This window comes from Piliocolobus tephrosceles, chromosome 13, assembly GCF_002776525.5.
Source record: "Piliocolobus tephrosceles isolate RC106 chromosome 13, ASM277652v3, whole genome shotgun sequence".
Classification (NCBI taxonomy): domain Eukaryota; kingdom Metazoa; phylum Chordata; class Mammalia; order Primates; family Cercopithecidae; genus Piliocolobus; species Piliocolobus tephrosceles.
The window spans coordinates 55690960-55708096 of NC_045446.1; the positions used below are offsets into that span (position 1 = coordinate 55690960).

The window sequence follows — 17137 nt, forward strand, 5'->3', positions numbered from 1 at the left end:
AAAGTGCTGGGAGGCCGAGACGGGCGGATCACGAGGTCAGGAGATCGAGACCATCCTGGGTAACACAGTGAAACCCCGTCTCTACTAAAAAATACAAAAAACTAGCTGGGCGAGGTGGCGGGCGCCTGTAGTCCCAGCTACTCCGGAGGCTGAGGCAGGAGAATGGCATAAGCCCGGGAGGCGGAGCTTGCAGTGAGCTGAGATCTGGCCACTGCACTCCAGCCCGGGCGACAGAGTAAGACTCCGTCTCAAAAAAAAAAAAAAAAAAAAACTTTCCTCACACGGGCCTTCACTATTTCTTGCTAAGTTTATTGCCAGGTATTGAATTTTTTTTTTTTGTTTCTAATAGAAATAAGGTCTTTTCTTCCATCACGTTACTTTTATTGATAAAACTTGATGTTTGTAAATTAATTTTGTTTCCGACTAATTTTGTTGTATTTTCTTTTTGTTGTAGTAGATTTTTAGCATATTTCCTTGGGTTTTCAAAACATACAATTATATTTCCTGCAATAGTTCCTCTCTTCTAATTTTTATACCACTAGTTTATTTTAATCTAGTTGATTCACTTAACACACCTAGTAAAGTATTAAATAGTGTTGACGTGACCATCTTTGTTTTGTTTTTTCAGAATTTAATGGAGATGCTTCTAGTGTTTCCCCCAAGTCTGATGTTGGTATTGGGTCGAGATAATTTTTTTTCATGTTAAGAAGATATCTTTCCCTATCTCATTGAATGTTTTGATCAAGAATATTGTTTCAAATGCCTTTAGTGTCTATGGAGGTGATCATATGATTTCCCTCTCAAATCTATAATATTCAAATTTATTGTGATTAATTATGTAAGTAGGTTTCATAATATTAAACCATCCTTGCACCCTGAAATATATCCCACTTGGTTATGATGTTGAAATCTGATTGATAATTCTTTACTGAGAGTTTTTAACTGATGGTCATAAGTGATATTGATCTATAGTTTGCTTTTTTGTGTACAGTATTAAGTTTTGGTATCAGTGGTATACTTGCTTCATATAAAGAATTCGAAAGTTTTTTTCAGGGCTTTGGAACAATTACAAAACATTGGAATATTTACTTTTTAAAAGTTTGTTCAAATTTCCCTTGTGAAATTGCCTGGGCCTGCTGCTTTTTTCAGGGGTAGGATAACTCTTTGACAATCTTCTCTATCTCTTCCATATAAATTGGCCTCCATCATTTCTTTGTCTTGAGGTCAGTTTTGTGTACATGGCTCTTCTGCTCTTTAGGAATCTTGGATTTTTCTTCTTGTAGATGCCTTTATAATTATAACATTCTATGATGTCCTTTACTCTCCATTTCTTTTTTTTTTTTTTTGAGATAGAGTCTTGCTCTGTCACCTAGGCTGGAGTGCAGTGGCACAATCTTGGCTCACTGCAACCTCCGCCTTCTGGGTTCAAGCAATTCTCTTGCCTCAGCCTCCCGAGTAGCTGGGACTACAGGTGTGTGCCACCACGTCCAGCTAATTTTTTTTTTTGTATTTTTAGTAGAGATGGAGTTTCACCATGTTAGCCAGGATGGTCTTGATCTTCTGACCTCATGATCTGCCTGCCTCTGCCTCCCAAAGTGCTGGGATTATAAGCATGAGCCACCATGCCTGGCCTACTGTCTGTTTCTTTAGGTAGTATCTATGACTTCCCAGTTACGAGAATAATAAAATGAGCTCAGATTCTAATACTTTATTCTTGAGAACCTGTATCTACTCTTTAAACAAACCTTTTCTGAGTGTCTGCTGTGTTCCAGAACTAGCTGAGTCTGGAAAATGCAGAGGTGAATCACAGACACCACATGTCCCTATGGGGCTCAAAGTCCATAAGCTGGGAAAGCAGCCATGGACATTGACGGCTATGACTGTATGTTGGATGCTATGTTTAGGATTTGTGCAACAGACTGTGGGGACACAGAAGAGAAGTGTCTGCCCCAGGCCAGGAGGGGGTTTGCTAGGAAAGACTCTGGGAAGGTGATACTACAGCAAGTCTCAAAGGATGAGCTGTGGCCAGGAAGAATGTTCGAGGTAGAGGGGCTGGACAAAGGCTTGGCATTGTGGAGCAGTTTGGGAGGGCTGGAAATGGGGTGCACTTATGTGAGAGATGGGGCCTCTCAATGCTTGGACGAAAGGCAAGAGGCAGATTATAAAGGCTCTTGATGGCCTGGCACGGTGACTCACGCTTGTAATCCTGGCACTTTGGGAGGCCAAGATGGGCAGATCACTTGAGGTCAGGAGTTCGAGACCAGCCTGGCCAACATGGTGAAACCCCATCTCTACTAAAAATACAAAAATTAGCGAAGCATGGTGTAGTCCTAGCTACTCGGGAGGCTGAGGCAGGAGAATTGCTTGAACCTGGGAGGCAAAGGTTGCAGTGAGCCACAAGATCGTGCCATTACACTCCAGCTTGGGCAACAAAAGGGAAACTCCATCTCAAAAAAAAAAGGAGGAGGGATGGGTTCTTGAATGCTATATCCATGAGTATGGCTGGCTTTAAGAGTGTGCAGCCTGTACAGCCAGATAGGGCCCTGTTCTCAGAAGGGCCCCAGGTTTGGTGTTATTCCTTGCTGCTACCATCTTGAAATTTCTAAATTTCATCTTTCAACTTGTGTTTTGTAACTAAAGTCTGGTGGGACAATGGTACATGCACATGAGTAGTGGAGACACACCAGGTGACAGCACTAGCACACATAGGCACAAGCCTGACTGCTGGCTGCACGTGTGTATGTTTCAGGAGAAGTCCATGGCACTGTAGGGCTCCAAACCAGCTGAGCTGGGCCCAGGGCCCATCACATCAGCTAAGACAGTGGCAGCAGCCACAGTGGCCACAGAAGAAAGTGGGTCTCTGCGTGGAGACAGTGCATGGGAAGCTGCTTGCCTGTTCACTCCCAGACTGTGTTCCTTTGATAGCTACACAAATACTAACTCTCTGGCCTGAGCACTGGAACAGGAATTGCTAGTACTCACGCAGTAAACATAGTCAGTAAATTATTACAAAATAAAAGCAAACACAAGGATATTGCAATAAAGCATAGCAGCATGTATCAGAATTCTTTGAAGAGTTGAGAATCTCTGGTTTTTATTTATTTTATTTTTTTTTAGAGACAAGGTCTCCCTCTGTCACCAAGGCTGGAGTGCAGTGGCTCAAGCTATCCTCCCGCCTTGGTCTCCCAAGTAGCTGAGACTACAGGCATGCACTACCATATCCCAAAAATAATGTTTTTATTCTGTAGAGACAGAGGTCTTGCTGTGTTACCCAAGTTAGTCTCAAACTCTGGGGCTCAAGTGATTCTCTTGCCTTGGCTTCCCAAAGTGTTGGGATTACAGGTATGAGCTACCACACCCAGCTTCTGATTTTTAAAACTGCTGCAACATCACAAAGCAAATATCTGCAGGCTTAGAGACAGAAACCGAATATAAAAATCATTGCATTAGATTGAAAAGAGCCCTGTTTTCATAGGAAGTTTCAGATTAAGCAATCATTAACAAGGAAGACAATTTTAAAATAAATTTTTCCTTGTAACTGAAGATATAGAAATATGTACATAAACAGGCCTTCTGAATTATATACAAATCATGAAGCCACTTTCAGCTTCTTATTTAACCTCCACATGTTACAAGAAATGTCAAAGAAAATATTAAAATGACATTGTATAAGTGTACATTAAAATTAAATTCAGATTTACACAAAAATGATTTGTATGAAGAGTTAAATCTTTTTAGAAAAATAATTCCACAAGAATTATCAGTTCTAGATATACTAAAACAGATCCAATAACAGATCTACTAGAAATTACATCCCTAGAAAGATCCTTCTGAAAATTAAAAATCATAAAAAATTGTCACCTTTAATTTGCTAAGAACAATTGATATCCCTTCAATTATACTGACTAAAAATGAAAATCCTAAAAATATACATTTTGACAACCTCTTTGATTTTTGCAGAAAATGATTTGTGGAAATTATTTTGTGGAAAAATGAGCCAGAAAAATCTTATGATGAATCAAGATACCACATGAATGGAGCTTTTTGTTTTTGTTTTTGTTTTTTCCTCCCTAGACAAGCTCTTGCTCTGTCCCCCAGGCCGGAATGCAGTGGTGCAATCATAGCTCACTGTTACCACGATTTCCCTGGCTCAAACCATCCTCCTGCCTCAGCCTTCCAAGTAGCTGGGACTACAGGTGGGTACCACTACACCAGTTAATTTTATAAATCTTTTGGAGAGAAAAGGTCTCATTGTATTGCCTGGGCTGATCTCAAAATCCTAGGCTCAACTATCCTCCTGCCTTGGCCTCCCAAAATGCTGGGATTACAGGCGTGAACCACCCCTCTTGGCCTAATGGAGCATTCTTATTTGTTGTATTACATAACATTATGACACCAAAATACTACCTTTTTGCAGTTTGTAAATGTATGTTTTTACTCATGTTACCCCTATTATGTTTTACAAGTACTGTTTTTAAAGGACAGAACTAATTTTAGTGTTCTTAATAGCATCTTCCCCCTGCATTTTGTTAAGGCACCTTGCATTTTAATTTTGCATTGGGTCCTGCAAATTATGCAGCTACTCCTGCCCCTTAGGTTGGTCTACGGTACAGGTAATGTAGGTGAAGGGGCTTTAAACAGACACTGTCGTATTCATATTTTGGAAGAGGTGTGGAAGATGAACACCCAATATGTCTCACCTTTTTTGGTGGACTGTAAGCTCTGAGAGGGCAGAGTTTGCCTCTAATCTTTGGATCTTCCATAGGGCCTAGCACAATGCCTGGCACATGATGGGCTGTAGAGCACACTGGTTAGGCAGGGGAATTGTAAGCCAGGCTTCTTGGTATTGAATCCTGGTCTGCCACTTACTAACAAATTACCTAACCTCTCTTCCCTTCATTATCCATATCTGTAAAATACAGGCTTCTATTTCACAGAGTTTTTAGGAAGATTAAATAAATACATGTGAAGTATTTAGAATAGTATCTGATACTTAGTATTCATTCAAATGTTAACTATTATCATTTTAAGTAAATATTTAATTGGAAGGATTTTAAAACTTCTGTAAGCAAAAGAGAGCGTGGGTGCAGTTTTAGAAGCACTGAAGAAATAGAGGGTCCTGGCATGTATGCCAAGATTGTATCAACTTTTGTGACTAAAATAATAATTTATTATTTCAGCCCCTGAGAGGATCTAACCCTACACAATTACCTTTCTCCCACCTTGTGGAGAGGATTGCTTAATGGAGGCTTATATAGAACTAAATAGGAGTACTTTTTTGGCTAAAATAATAGAAAACTCAATTCAAAAAACCCACAATGAAATACTACTTCGTGTCTGTTAGGATGGCTATTATTGGAAATTTGGCAAATTACAAGTGTTGGTAAGGATGCAGAGAAGTTGGAATCCTCATGCCCTGCTGGTGGGAATATGAAATGGTGTAGTTGGTAAGGAAAATGTTATGGTAGTTCCCCCCAAAATTAAAAAGAATCACCATCTGATCCAGCAATTCCATTCCTAGGTATACACTGAAAAAAAAATTGAAAGCAGGGACATGGACAGATATTTGTACACCCATATTCATAGCAGCATTATTTACAATAGGCAAAAGGGAGAAGCAACCCAAGTGTCTGTGGACAGATGAATGGATGAACAAAATGTGATATATACATGCAATCAAATATTATTCAGCCTTAAAAAGGAAGGATATTCTGACACATGCTCAACTCAGAAGAACCTTGAAGCCATTATGCCAAGTTAAATAAGCCAGTCATGAATACTATATTATTCTGCTCATATGAAATACTTAAAGTAGTCAAATTTATAGGAACACGAAGTAGAATGGTGGTTGTCAGGTGGAGTGGGATGGGGATTTATTGTTTAATAGGTAGAGTTTCAGTTTTGCAGGATGAAGAAAGTTCTGGGGATGGCTGGGTGCGGTGGCTCACACCTGTAATCCCAACACTTTGGGAGGCCAAGGTGAGCGGATCATCTGAGGTCAGGAGTTTGAAACTAGCCTGGGCAACATGGCAAAACCCTGTCTCTACTGAAAATACAAAAAAAAAAAAAAAGAAAAATTAGCTGGGCATGGTGGTGGGCGCCTGTAATCACAGCTACTCAGGAGGCTAAGGCAGGAGAATGGCTTGAACCCAGGAGGCGGACCTTGCAGTGCCAAGATCTCACCACTGCACTCTAGCCTGGGTGACGGAGCAAGACTCAGTCTCCAAAAAAAAAAAAAAAATGTTCTGGAGATGGATGGCCGCAATGGTTACAAAGCAATGTGAATGTATTTAATGCTAATAAGCTGTGTACTTAAAAATTGTTAAAATGGTAAATTTTATGTCATGTATGTTTTACCACAATTTAAAAAGTAAAAACAAACCCACTGATACAAACCATAAGGAAGGTATTGGCACATATAACTGAAGGTCCTGAGGTAGGGAGTGTTTCCTGGTTGGCTTCTCAGGGTTTCTCTGGACTTGACCTCTTTTGGGGAAGGGAAGGAGGTATCAAGATGGCTGCCACAGTTTTTCATTCACCACAACCATGTCCCAAAGAAGAAAAGAGAGTCTTTCTATTCCAGCTTTTCAAGCAAAGGGCTTGAGAGTCACTCTGATTGGACAGCCGTCACGTGCTTATCTTTGAATCAATGACTGTTGGAATAATAGGTATTATTGTCTTAAGCCAACTCCAGAGCCTGCAGTTAGAGATGGGACAGTTTCCCTCCTAAGGACACAGGCTGCCTGTGAGAGGGGTGAGTATCTGTTAGGAAGGAGGGAAAGAACAGATGGGGATGGGTAAGCAACCAGAAAGATTTACTACCTCATAGCCAGCTCAGACATATTGAAAAGGTTTTTCCAGGAGATATGGAAGCCATTCATGGAGGAGAAATTAATGTGTGTGCAAGAGCAGATAGTCTTCCTTTATTTACTAGTTCTCAGTGCCTGCTAACCTGAAGACTCAATTTTTTTTGTTTTTTTTTTGTTTGTTTGTTTGAGATGGAGTCTCACCCTGCTGCCTGGGCTGGAGTGCAGTGGCACAATCTCAGCTCACTGCAACCTCCGCCTCCTAAGTTCAAGCAATTCTCCTGCCTCAGCCTCCCGAGTAGCTTGCACTACAAGCACCCACCACTAAGTCCACTAATTATTATTATTATTGTTATTATTGTATTTTTAGTAGAGATGGGGTTTTACCATGTTGGCCAGCCTGGTCTTGAACTACTGACATTGTGATTCTCCTGCCTCGCTCTCCCAAAGTGCCAGGATTACAGGTGTGAGCCACTGCACCCAGTCAACTCAAATTTTTTCTTGCATGCCTCATTGTTTTTTGGGAGGATGTCTCAACAAATGTATTTTTCCTTGGAGTATAGTGATATTTATTAATCAAGATGTTGTTGCATTTTATTTTTTCAAGTATTTGTTGAGACCAACTTCTTCATGTCTTTCAGGCAAAGGGAACAGTGTCAGCAAAAGAAGAGATGTATAAGGAGAAAAATGATAAACTGCTAGTATGTGAAGTTTGATGTCGCTGGAGCATAGTCTGTGGGTAAAGGAGTGACAGGAAAAAAGGCTGGAAAGATAAAATGGGATCAGATCATAAAGGTCTTGAGCTAGGCAGTGCTTGCTTCAACTTACTGATGTAAAACATACATACAGTCAAGAGCATGAAGTGCATTAAGCTTAAGCCAACATTCCAGCAGATTTTACATATGTATAAACCCATACAATCACCATGCAGATCAAGATCTAGAACATTTCCAGCACTCCAGAATGTTCCTTCACATTCCTTCCCAGATAAACAAAATGTCAATATACATCCCTGGAGGGAATGGTGGTAGTAATTCTGGCCTCTGTCACTATTAATTAGTTCTGCCTGTTCTCTTTTCTTTTTTTTTCCTCTTTCTTTGAGACAGGGTCTTGCTCTGTTGCCCAGGCCGGAGTGCAGTGATGCAATCTCAGCTCACTGCAACCTCCGCCTCGTGGGCTCAAGTGATCCTCCCACCTCAGCCTCTGGAGTAGCTAAGACTACAGGCATGCATCAGCAAACCTGGCTGATTTTTTATTTTTTATTTTTGGAGACGAGGTCTCGCTCTGTTGCCCTGGTTGGAGTGCAGTGGTATGATCTCGGGTCACTGCAACCTCTGCCTCTTGGGTTCAAGCTATCCTTCTGCCTCAGCCTCCAAAGTAACTGGGAATACAGGCTCATGCCACCATGCCTGGCTAATTTTTTGTGTATTTTTAGTAGAGATGGGATTTCACCATGTTGGCCAGACTGGTCTCGAACTCCTTACCTCAGGTGATAAGCCCACTTCGGCCTCCCAAAGTGCTGGGATTACAGGTTTGGCCTGGCCCCTGGCAGATTTGAAAAACTTTTTGGTAGAGATGAGGTCTCACTGTGTTGCCCAGGCTGGTGTTGAATTCCTGAGCTCAAGCGATCCACCCACCTTGGCCTCCCAAAGTGCTGGGGTTACAGGTGTGAGCCACCACACCCAGCAGAACATCATAGAAGTGAATAGAATTGTTATGGGCGGGTCTTTATTTTTAGAGGTCCCAGGATGTGGCGGGCTGCTCCCAAGATGGTAGCAAGTCTTTTGTTCTTTGACCTGGGGATTTTGGCCTCACAGATTCCAAGGAATGGAACCTTGGGCCATGCAGTGAGTGTTATAGTTCTATTAGAAGCCATGGGTTATGGAAGAGAACCGTGGAACCCAGCAACTAGTGTTCAGCTCCATTAGGAAGAACCCTGGGCCCTCAGCCATGCAGGAACAACGGTGTGCCTTTAGCCAGATTGGGAGCGGCAATGGGGGCCTGGCTGGATCAGGAGCGCAGCGGATACCCTGCTGGATCTGGAGGGGTGGAAGTCAGCGGCGGGTCTGCGATGGCAGCAAACAGCAGTGGTGGTGGACAGCGAGGGAAAGCTCAGCTTCAGCTGTAACAAACACGGACCAGAAGAATGTGCAGCTGCAAGATTTAATAGAGTGAAAACAGAGCTCACATACAGTGGGAGGGGACCCAAAGGGGGTTACCGCTCCCTGCTCAAATGCCTGGGTTTATATCCCCATCATTGTCCCTCCCCCTGTGCTCTCAGGAGATATATGATTTGACTATTTCTTTACTTCCTGCTTTTGGCCTGATTTGTATTTTAGTGAGCCCTCTTTGCTACCTGATTGGTTGGGTGCGAGCTGAGTTACCAGCCCTGTGTTTAAAGGTGGGTGTGGTCACCTTCCCCAGCTAGGTTTAGGAATTCTTAGTCCGCCTAGGAAATCCGGCTAGTCCTGTCTCTCAAAATTACAACTTGCACCCTTTTTAACCTGGCTTCTTTAGGCCTAATGTTCATAAGATGCCTCTGTGTGGTTGCCTGTATCAGAGTTTGTTCGTTTTGTTGCTTGGTGTAGTATTCCCTTGAACAAATATCCCACGATTTGTTCATTATCTAATTGATGGACATGTGGGTGATTTCCAGTTTAGGGCTAGTGTAAATACAGCCGTTATGAATGTTCTTGTATATGAATTTGGTGGACATGTACACTCATTTCTCTTGGGTATGTTCTGCGAAGTGGGCATGCATGATCCATATTAGTGGATACTGCCGAACAGTTCTCCAGAGTGATTGTACCAAGGGAGCTTGGATGTTAGCCTGAGGAAGACTGGGAGTGATGTGATGAAACTTATATTTAACTCTGGCAGCCACTGTGTTGGATGTGCTGAATCAAGATGAGATTCTAGTCAGAGAGACCTGTAAGGAATCGCAGACTAGGTGCAACCAGAGTGTCTCCTGGTTGGCTTCTCAGGGTTTCTCTGGACTTACCCTCTTTTGGGCAAGGGAAGGAGGTATTAAGATGGCTGCCACAGTTTCTCATTTACCACAGCCACATTCCAAAGAGGAAAAGAGAGCCTTTCCATTCCAGCCTTTCAAGCAAAGGGCCTGAGATTTGTTCCGATTGGAAAGCCGTCACGTGCTCATCCCTGAACCAATGACTGTTGCAGGGGGAATGGAATGAATGATAACAGTTGTCTTAAGTCAACTCCAGAGCCTGAAGTTAGAGATGGGGACGCTTCCTTCCTAGGCACACGGGCTGTCTGCAGGAGGGGTGAGTATCTGTTAGGAAGGAGGAAAAAGATACGCAGTCCCCAGGGGTGATGAGGGATGGTGAACCCCTGAGCCCAGTGGGCATGGAGGGAGAGAATGGTTTTAAGAGATAGTAAGAAGGCAGAATTTTCGTGATTGTTCAGATGTGGTGGGGAGGGATATCATGGAGTCCCAGATGACCACCAAACCTCTGACTCGGCGTTCACAGGATGGTGGTGCTCTTGTCTAAAGGAGAGAGCACTTGAGAAGGAGCAGGTTTGAAGAAGATGAGCTCCATTTTTTTGTTTGTTTGTTTTGGACAGTTGGCAGAGCTAGCCGAGGTTTTATTTTGGGGGGAAAAAAAGCAACAATTGAATTGTTTTGTAGCTGGTAGCATGAGCAAGGGGGGTGCCTCAGGCAGTAAACTCCCTCAGCAGATGGGCTGAGGGCTAGGGCTGAGCCTCAGGTGGGTCTCCTGTTCCTGTGCTCCACTGCACAGCGGCTTCCCCCACAGGCCCTGGGGCAGCCGCAGCATGGGCAGGCTGGTAGGGGCTGCCATGGCCATTCACTTGGGCAGGACATCTGAGGACTCGGACACCAGCTTCCCATGTCTTGTTTCCACCTTCTTCACAACCACGGCCCTGGAGGAGCTGGCACGGCTGAAGGAGCTGGAGCCTCTACCAAAGCCAAAGCTGGAGTCTAGGCTGTAGCTGAGGCCAGGGCTTGTGAGGTGCCCATAGGCCGAGCTCAGCCCATCTGAGAAGCCACTGGTGGTCTTGAGATGGATACTCATGTTCTGCATCCCAGACCCCAGCCAGCTCTCCTTGCCCTCCAGAAGCTTCCTGTAGGTGGTGATCTTGATGTCCAGGGCCAGCTTGATGTTCTTCAGCTCCTGGTGCTTCATGGCACAGCTGCCGCACCATGTCCTGCTTGGCCCACTGCAGGGCGGCCTCCAGCTCGACAGCTTTGTGTTGGCATCCTTAACAGCCAGCTCCCCACACTGTTCAGCATCTGTGATGGCGGCCTCCAGGGAAGCCCTCTGGCCTTTGAGGCCCTCAGTCTCAGCCTGGAGCTGGCTGATGTTCCTATTCATCTCGGAGAGCTCCATCTTTGCATAATGCAGGTCATTCCCGTGCTTCCCAGCCAGCGTCTGCAGCTCTTCATACTTATCTGGTGCATGCCCTCAGCCTCAGCCCGGCTGTGGTTGGTGATCTCCTTGTACTGCGCCTTTTCCTCAGGGATGATGCTGTCCATGTCCGGGGAGTGGCTGTTGTCCATGGACAGCACCATAGAAGTGTCCGAGATCTGGGACTGCAGCTCCCAGATCTCCTCTTCATACAGCTGCCTGAGGAAGTCAGTCTCGTCAGTCAGCCCTTCCAGGTGAGACTCCAGCTCTACCTTGTTCATGTTAGCTTCAGCCACATCCTTCTTGATGAGGACAAATTCATTCTCCATCTCCTTACTCTTATTGATCTCATCCTCATACTTGTTCTTGAAGTCCTCCATCAGCTCCTGCATGTTGCCAAGCTTCAGATTCTCCTGGCCCAAAGTGTCCAGCTGCTGCCGAAAGTTGTTGATGTGGCTCTCAAACATGCTGTCCATGTTGCTCTGAGCTGTCTTCTGCTGCTGCAGGAGGTTCCACTTGGCCTCCAACATCTTGTTCTGCTGCTCCAGGGATTGCACCTTCTCGACGAAGGAGGCAAACTTGTTGTAGAGGGTCTTGATCTGCTCTTTCTCCTGGGTGTGCACAGCCTGGATGTTGGGGTTCACCTCCAAGGGGGCTCAGCAGGTTCTGGCTAACCATGATGGCTGTGATGACCCCCATACCACTGGCCCCACCAAAGCCTCCACCCAGACCCATGGAGGTGCCCAGGCCACCCTGGAAGCTGCTGCTGCTGCCTACTCAGGAGAAGCTCCAGGAGCTGATACGGGCACTGGGCCCGCTCATGTAGGAGTGGCTGCTTAAGGCCTAGGGGCCAGCGGTGGACACCTTGTAGGACTTCTGGGTCACTCTGATGGACATGGTGGAGGCAGGAGTGGAGGCAGGCGGGCTGAACCAGACAGAGATTCGAGAAGGAACAGAGAAGCTGCTTCTAGGTCGTGAGCTTCGTTTTGAACATGTTGAATTGGAGGGATCTAGGGGAGATCAAGGTGGTATCTAGTAGGCAACTGGATACATGGGATTGAACCAAGGGGATAAATTCAGGCTGGAGATTGATGTTATGGAATCAAGGGAATGAGCAAACCATCCAGGGAGAGGATGTAGAAAGAGGATTCCTAGAAGATGGTGGAGAAGGCATTTCCTGAGAGGTAGGAGGAAAACCAGGAGTTTGCCTGCCACGATGACAACCAAGGGTAGGGAGAGTTTCCACCAGGGAGAAGTAGTCCACATGTCAGAGGCTGCTGGGGGGCACTGAATGGTGTCCCGTGAGTGCAGAGTGGCACCTACTTATGTGTAGTTCAGGGGCACACACAGCCGGCCACTACCAGGCTTTCTTCCGCCTCCTCAGAGGCCCACACCAGTGAGACTGGGCTGGCTGGGCTGCCTCTCCGCACCCCTGAGGCCTGGTTCATGGCCTCTCAGCCTGTGGAAAGGAGACAGGGAGAGGAAGAGGGAGCTTTAGCCTCAGTCCAGGAACGGCGTCTGAGGCCTTTCTGAGAAGTTTGTGGGGACCTCAGCTGGACAATAGAGGGCAGCCTGCAGCCAGAGTAGAGCCAAGCAAGTCCCTCCTGACACCAAAAACACTGACATTTGGACACAGTTTTCCCCTGGAGCCTTCCCCTTATGGAAATTCCTGGTTGTAAGCCATATTGACTTTAATCTCAAGTGTCAGAAAGGTTGCCCAGGAGTCTGGGAGCCAACAGCTGAAAGCATGTTTGTAAGGATGTCAGGGCAAACAAAATAGGATACAGAACGTTTTTTGAGATCTGTGCAGTGGTGGACTTTTCTGGAAAACATGACAAAAGCTGACCCTCTTGGGCAAAAAGGCGCTGAGTCTTATCAGTATTAATTTGTGTCCTTACTGAAAGATCAAGTTAGGGAAAGGTAAAGGGGAAGAACGGCAGATGTGTGATTTCTTCACCAGGCACAAGGGCGCTGCAGGAGGCTCCCCCCAGAGTTTAATGGACAGCTTTATGTATTTATATGCTTTGACTGGAGCTAAAGAGGTCTGTGCCACACAATGGGCAGTTTCTAGTTGGATTTTAAAAGAAATAACTTTGATCATTTCAAAAGCAATGAAGCCTGATGCAGCAGAGAGAAAAGAAGGCAGTAATTTATGGCTACCATTAAGGACACAAAGACAAAGGCAGAGAGAACGTTTCACCAACTGAAGATTTACAAATGTGTAAAAACCACCCTTATGACCAGAAATAGCTAAGTGTCTCTCTCAGCACCAAACAAAAGGGAGTGGGAGGGAGGTGCAGACAGAAAGAGGGATGCAATCTGCCTGTCTTCACTGAAAAGGTCAAAAGAAAAACAACTACAGAAAAGTTGTTTTCTCAGATAGCTCCATCAAGCAGCTGCACTAGCCACAGCCCAAAGAGGCGGGCTCAGCCTGGGCCCCATGGGCGTGTTCAGGGGCCGGGGTGGCAAACCATGGGTGCTGAGGGTGCAGAGGCTGGGAGTTCTGGGCTGTGGATAGGCCCCAAGAAGACACAAGTGTTTTTGTGCATGAGCTAGGTGGGGATTTTTTTGGTGACATCTATTTTTATTTTCTGATCTCCAAAGGAATGGTATTTGTGTGTGCGCGCGTGCGCGCACACGCGCCTGCATATACACATATGTGTATGTATATATTCACAGGAGAAAATTGAATAAATACGGAGAAGCTCAGTGAAGAACATTACTATCCCTGAGTGTGATGTTTGGTTGCCTCTCGAAATTGTTACTGTATTTGTTCCTGGAGTGATATTGAGTGTACTGGGCTCCAGCCTTCAGTGGCGTGGGTGATATGAGAAGACCCTGTGTGTACCTGTTCCCTTGCAAGGACTGTCTTGCATGGAGGGCCAGGTGTCAGGCATTGCCTGTATTTGCAACTGGCCAGACCTGATGTTTATGAGTTCAGGTGATCATAAATGCCACCTATACTCCGGGCAAAGTCAGGGCTGTCTGTTGTCCCTGGTGGCTCACCTTTGACCCCTAGCCCCCTTCCCCTTAGGCTGCCCTGAGAGATACATAAGTAGCTTGCAGGGATTCTAGGCCCAGCGTGCCCCACAGTGGGACAAGTGGACCAGTGCCCTCGGGGCTGTGGAATGGAGGATCCGAGAGGGCCTGGGGTTTGGGCAGTGTGGAGAAGGGTGCAGAGGGTGTGCTGGGGTGAGCAGAGAAGCCAGGGTCACCTTCTCCATTCGAACAGCTGTTTTCCCGAATTGGAAGTCACCCCCACTCCCTTCTACTCCCACCTCCCACATGGAAAGCCCCAAGATAGCTTTGGTGTTTGGGGACTGTAGGGAACACTCTCTGGGCGCCCTCCGCCCGAATATTTCAATCTAGAAAGGCTGTTTGTCCTCACAAGAGGGCCTGGGTCGAGCTGTAGGACACTGGAACAGGCAGGGCACCGAGGGCTCCGAGCGCTGGAGCGGAGCCGGGCTGCTGGGGGGCAGCGGGCTGGGAGCCGGGGCTGCGCGGGGCGCGAGGCACGGTGCTGCCGGCCCCGCCTGGCAGATAGCAGCGCTTGGGCCACCGCGGCCGCGCCCCCTCCGCCTGGGGCCGGGGAGGGGACGGGAGGAGGCCGGGCGGGGCGGCACTGCCCCCGCCTGCACCTCCCGCCCCGGCCCGGGAAGGACCGTGTGAAAATGAGGCCGGGGCTCGGGGGGCGGGCTGGGCCGGGCCGGGGGTGGCGGCGGCAGCGGGCAGGGCGCCCGCACACACCTCCCCGCGCCGCCGCCGCCACCGCCCGCACTCCGCCGCCTCTGCCGCAGCCGCTGAGCCATCCATGGGGGTCGCGGGCTGTAACCGTCCCGGGGTGGCCCGGGCGGTGTTGCTGCTGCTGCTGCCACCACTGCTGCTGGCGGAGGCCGTCCCGCCGGGCCGGCGCCGTGCCGCTGGGCCGCCGGAGGGTGAGTGTCCGGCCGCGGGGGCGCACCTGGCACAGTGGGCAGGGCCGGGAAGGGTGTCTAGGTCCACGGCGGGGTCCAGAGCCGGGCGCGCGGGGCCCGAGGCTGGCGGCTGCAGCTCCGCGGGGGCCTCCGCTCCCCCGGGGACCTCACCTCCCGGCCTGGCCAAGGCGCCACGACCGCTGGGGCCCTGAGTCCTGCGGCCCGGCCTCGGATCCAGAGCTGCTGACAGTTCCCGCCCGGTCCGGACGCCTCCAGAGCGCCTGCTAGTCAGACCGTCACCGGCGAGCAGGCAGGAGGGTGCTGACCCGGGCCTCTGGGTCCCGCGTCTCAGTGTAGGCGGGGAAACTGAGGGCCGGGCCGGGCACATCCGCGAGGCCGTGGCAGCTTTGCCCTTTCTTTCTTTGGGGGCCAGGAAGTTCTGCTGCTGGCTTCGGGGTGGGCTCCAGAGACTTTTCTATCAGTGGCAGCGCCTGTTCTCATCTGGGAATTACCCTGAAGCAGCAACAAGCCTAGGTTTTCAGCAGAGAACTCTGGTTTCCAGAGAGGACTCTTGACGTGCTGTGCTAACTGGACTTGCAATACTTTCAAAATGCTTTTGTTTTTAATTAACATCCTGGAGTAGTGTCAATCCAGGAAACACTTCTGCCAAGGAGGGTTTCCAGGTTGAGACGATGGGCAGGGGTGGGAGTGCGGGGCGGGGCCGGCCGTGGGGACACCATCCCCGCTTCGCAGAATCTGAGAGCCTGGGATGACGTCTGCTCCGATCCCGGGGCAGGCTTCCCCCAGATACTCCAAACCAGCGGGGTGCAATCTTTTGGCTTCCCTGGGCCACAATGGAAGAAGGCCACACATAAAATATACTAACACAAACGATAGCTGATGAGCAAGACAAACAAACAAAAAACTCATAATGTTTTAAGAAAGTTTACGAATTTGCGTTGGGCCGCGTTCAAAGCTGTCCTGGGCTGCATGTAGCCCACAAGCTGTGTTGGACAAGCTTGCTCTAAGCCCTGAGAAAGCTGACAGACAGCTGCTTGGCTTTCAGAGCTTTTCTGTCCATTTGGTCCTTTCCTCCTTTAGCAGACATGTATGTACTATTGCCTACTCACGTGCCAGGTACTGCACTGGCTTGGCATAAGGGGCACAGATGCAGTCTGTTGTCAAGACATTGTCTAGTGGAGAGAGAGGAAGGAAAACATTAACAACCCTGCCTGATGTGTGCCATGCAAAGCCATACATATACTAGCACTGGTGAGGGCACCTACACTGGGGTCATGGCAGGCTTCCTGGAGGAGGTGGATTTGAGCTAAGTCCTGAAGGCCAGTAGATGATGGTGGGGGCAATTTCACATAGAGGGTACAGGCTGTTCCTGGAAACAGGGGCCCAGAAACAGTATGGTTTATCCCAGGGATCCCAAGCAGTTGTAGCTTGTGAGGAGTGAAGTGGGGTGGGCTGGTGGGGATGATGCCAGACAGGGCCGAGGCCAGATCACACATGGCCTGGGAGCCTGTACCAGGTGTTGGCTGTGCTCTTTTGCAGATGTGGATGAGTGTGCCCAAGGGCTAGATGACTGCCATGCCAACGCCCTGTGTCAGAACACACCCACCTCCTACAAGTGCTCCTGCAAGCCTGGCTACCAAGGGGAAGGCAGGGAGTGTGAGGGTAAGTGCCTTGGGGACCATGTGGGGGGACTGCAGGGAAGCTCCTACCTCCTTAGCTCTTGCAGTGGCCACTTAACATTGGTAAAAGTGCTGCCCCTCCTCTCCCTTTCCCCCAGCCCCTGAATCACATCACCTGCTCTCTGAAATGCTCTTCAGATCTTGCTTGGACTGGAAACATTAGGTCTTCCCCAGAGTTGCTCACACAGTTTTATCTGGCTCTGAAATGTCCTTTTGTCTAGCTTCTGGAAAAGAAAAGAGACGTGTTAGTATCTTTGGGTCCCACTCGGTTTTGGGGCAGAAAGTAAACAGCTATGCTGATTAGGAGAGCCATACCTGCCAGAGTAGGG

At 47.8% G+C, this 17137-nt stretch overlaps 1 protein-coding gene and 1 pseudogene across 4 annotated transcripts in view; one reads left to right on the top strand and one right to left on the bottom strand.

Moving 5' to 3' along the window:
- Window positions 1-10633: 10633 nt before the first annotated feature.
- Window positions 10634-12130, bottom strand: LOC111524683 (annotated as a pseudogene).
- Window positions 12131-14942: 2812 nt separating this feature from the next.
- SCUBE2 (signal peptide, CUB domain and EGF like domain containing 2) overlaps window positions 14943-17137 on the top strand; it is a 73484-nt gene continuing 71289 nt past the window's right edge. For all 4 annotated transcript variants that reach the window (XM_031933960.1, XM_023189912.3, XM_023189911.3 and 1 more), the window contains exons 1-2: window positions 14943-15129; window positions 16669-16791. In XM_031933960.1, the coding sequence (XP_031789820.1) occupies window positions 15006-15129; window positions 16669-16791 (247 nt within the window). In that variant the 5' untranslated portion in view covers window positions 14943-15005. The remainder of the gene's footprint in view (window positions 15130-16668; window positions 16792-17137) is intronic.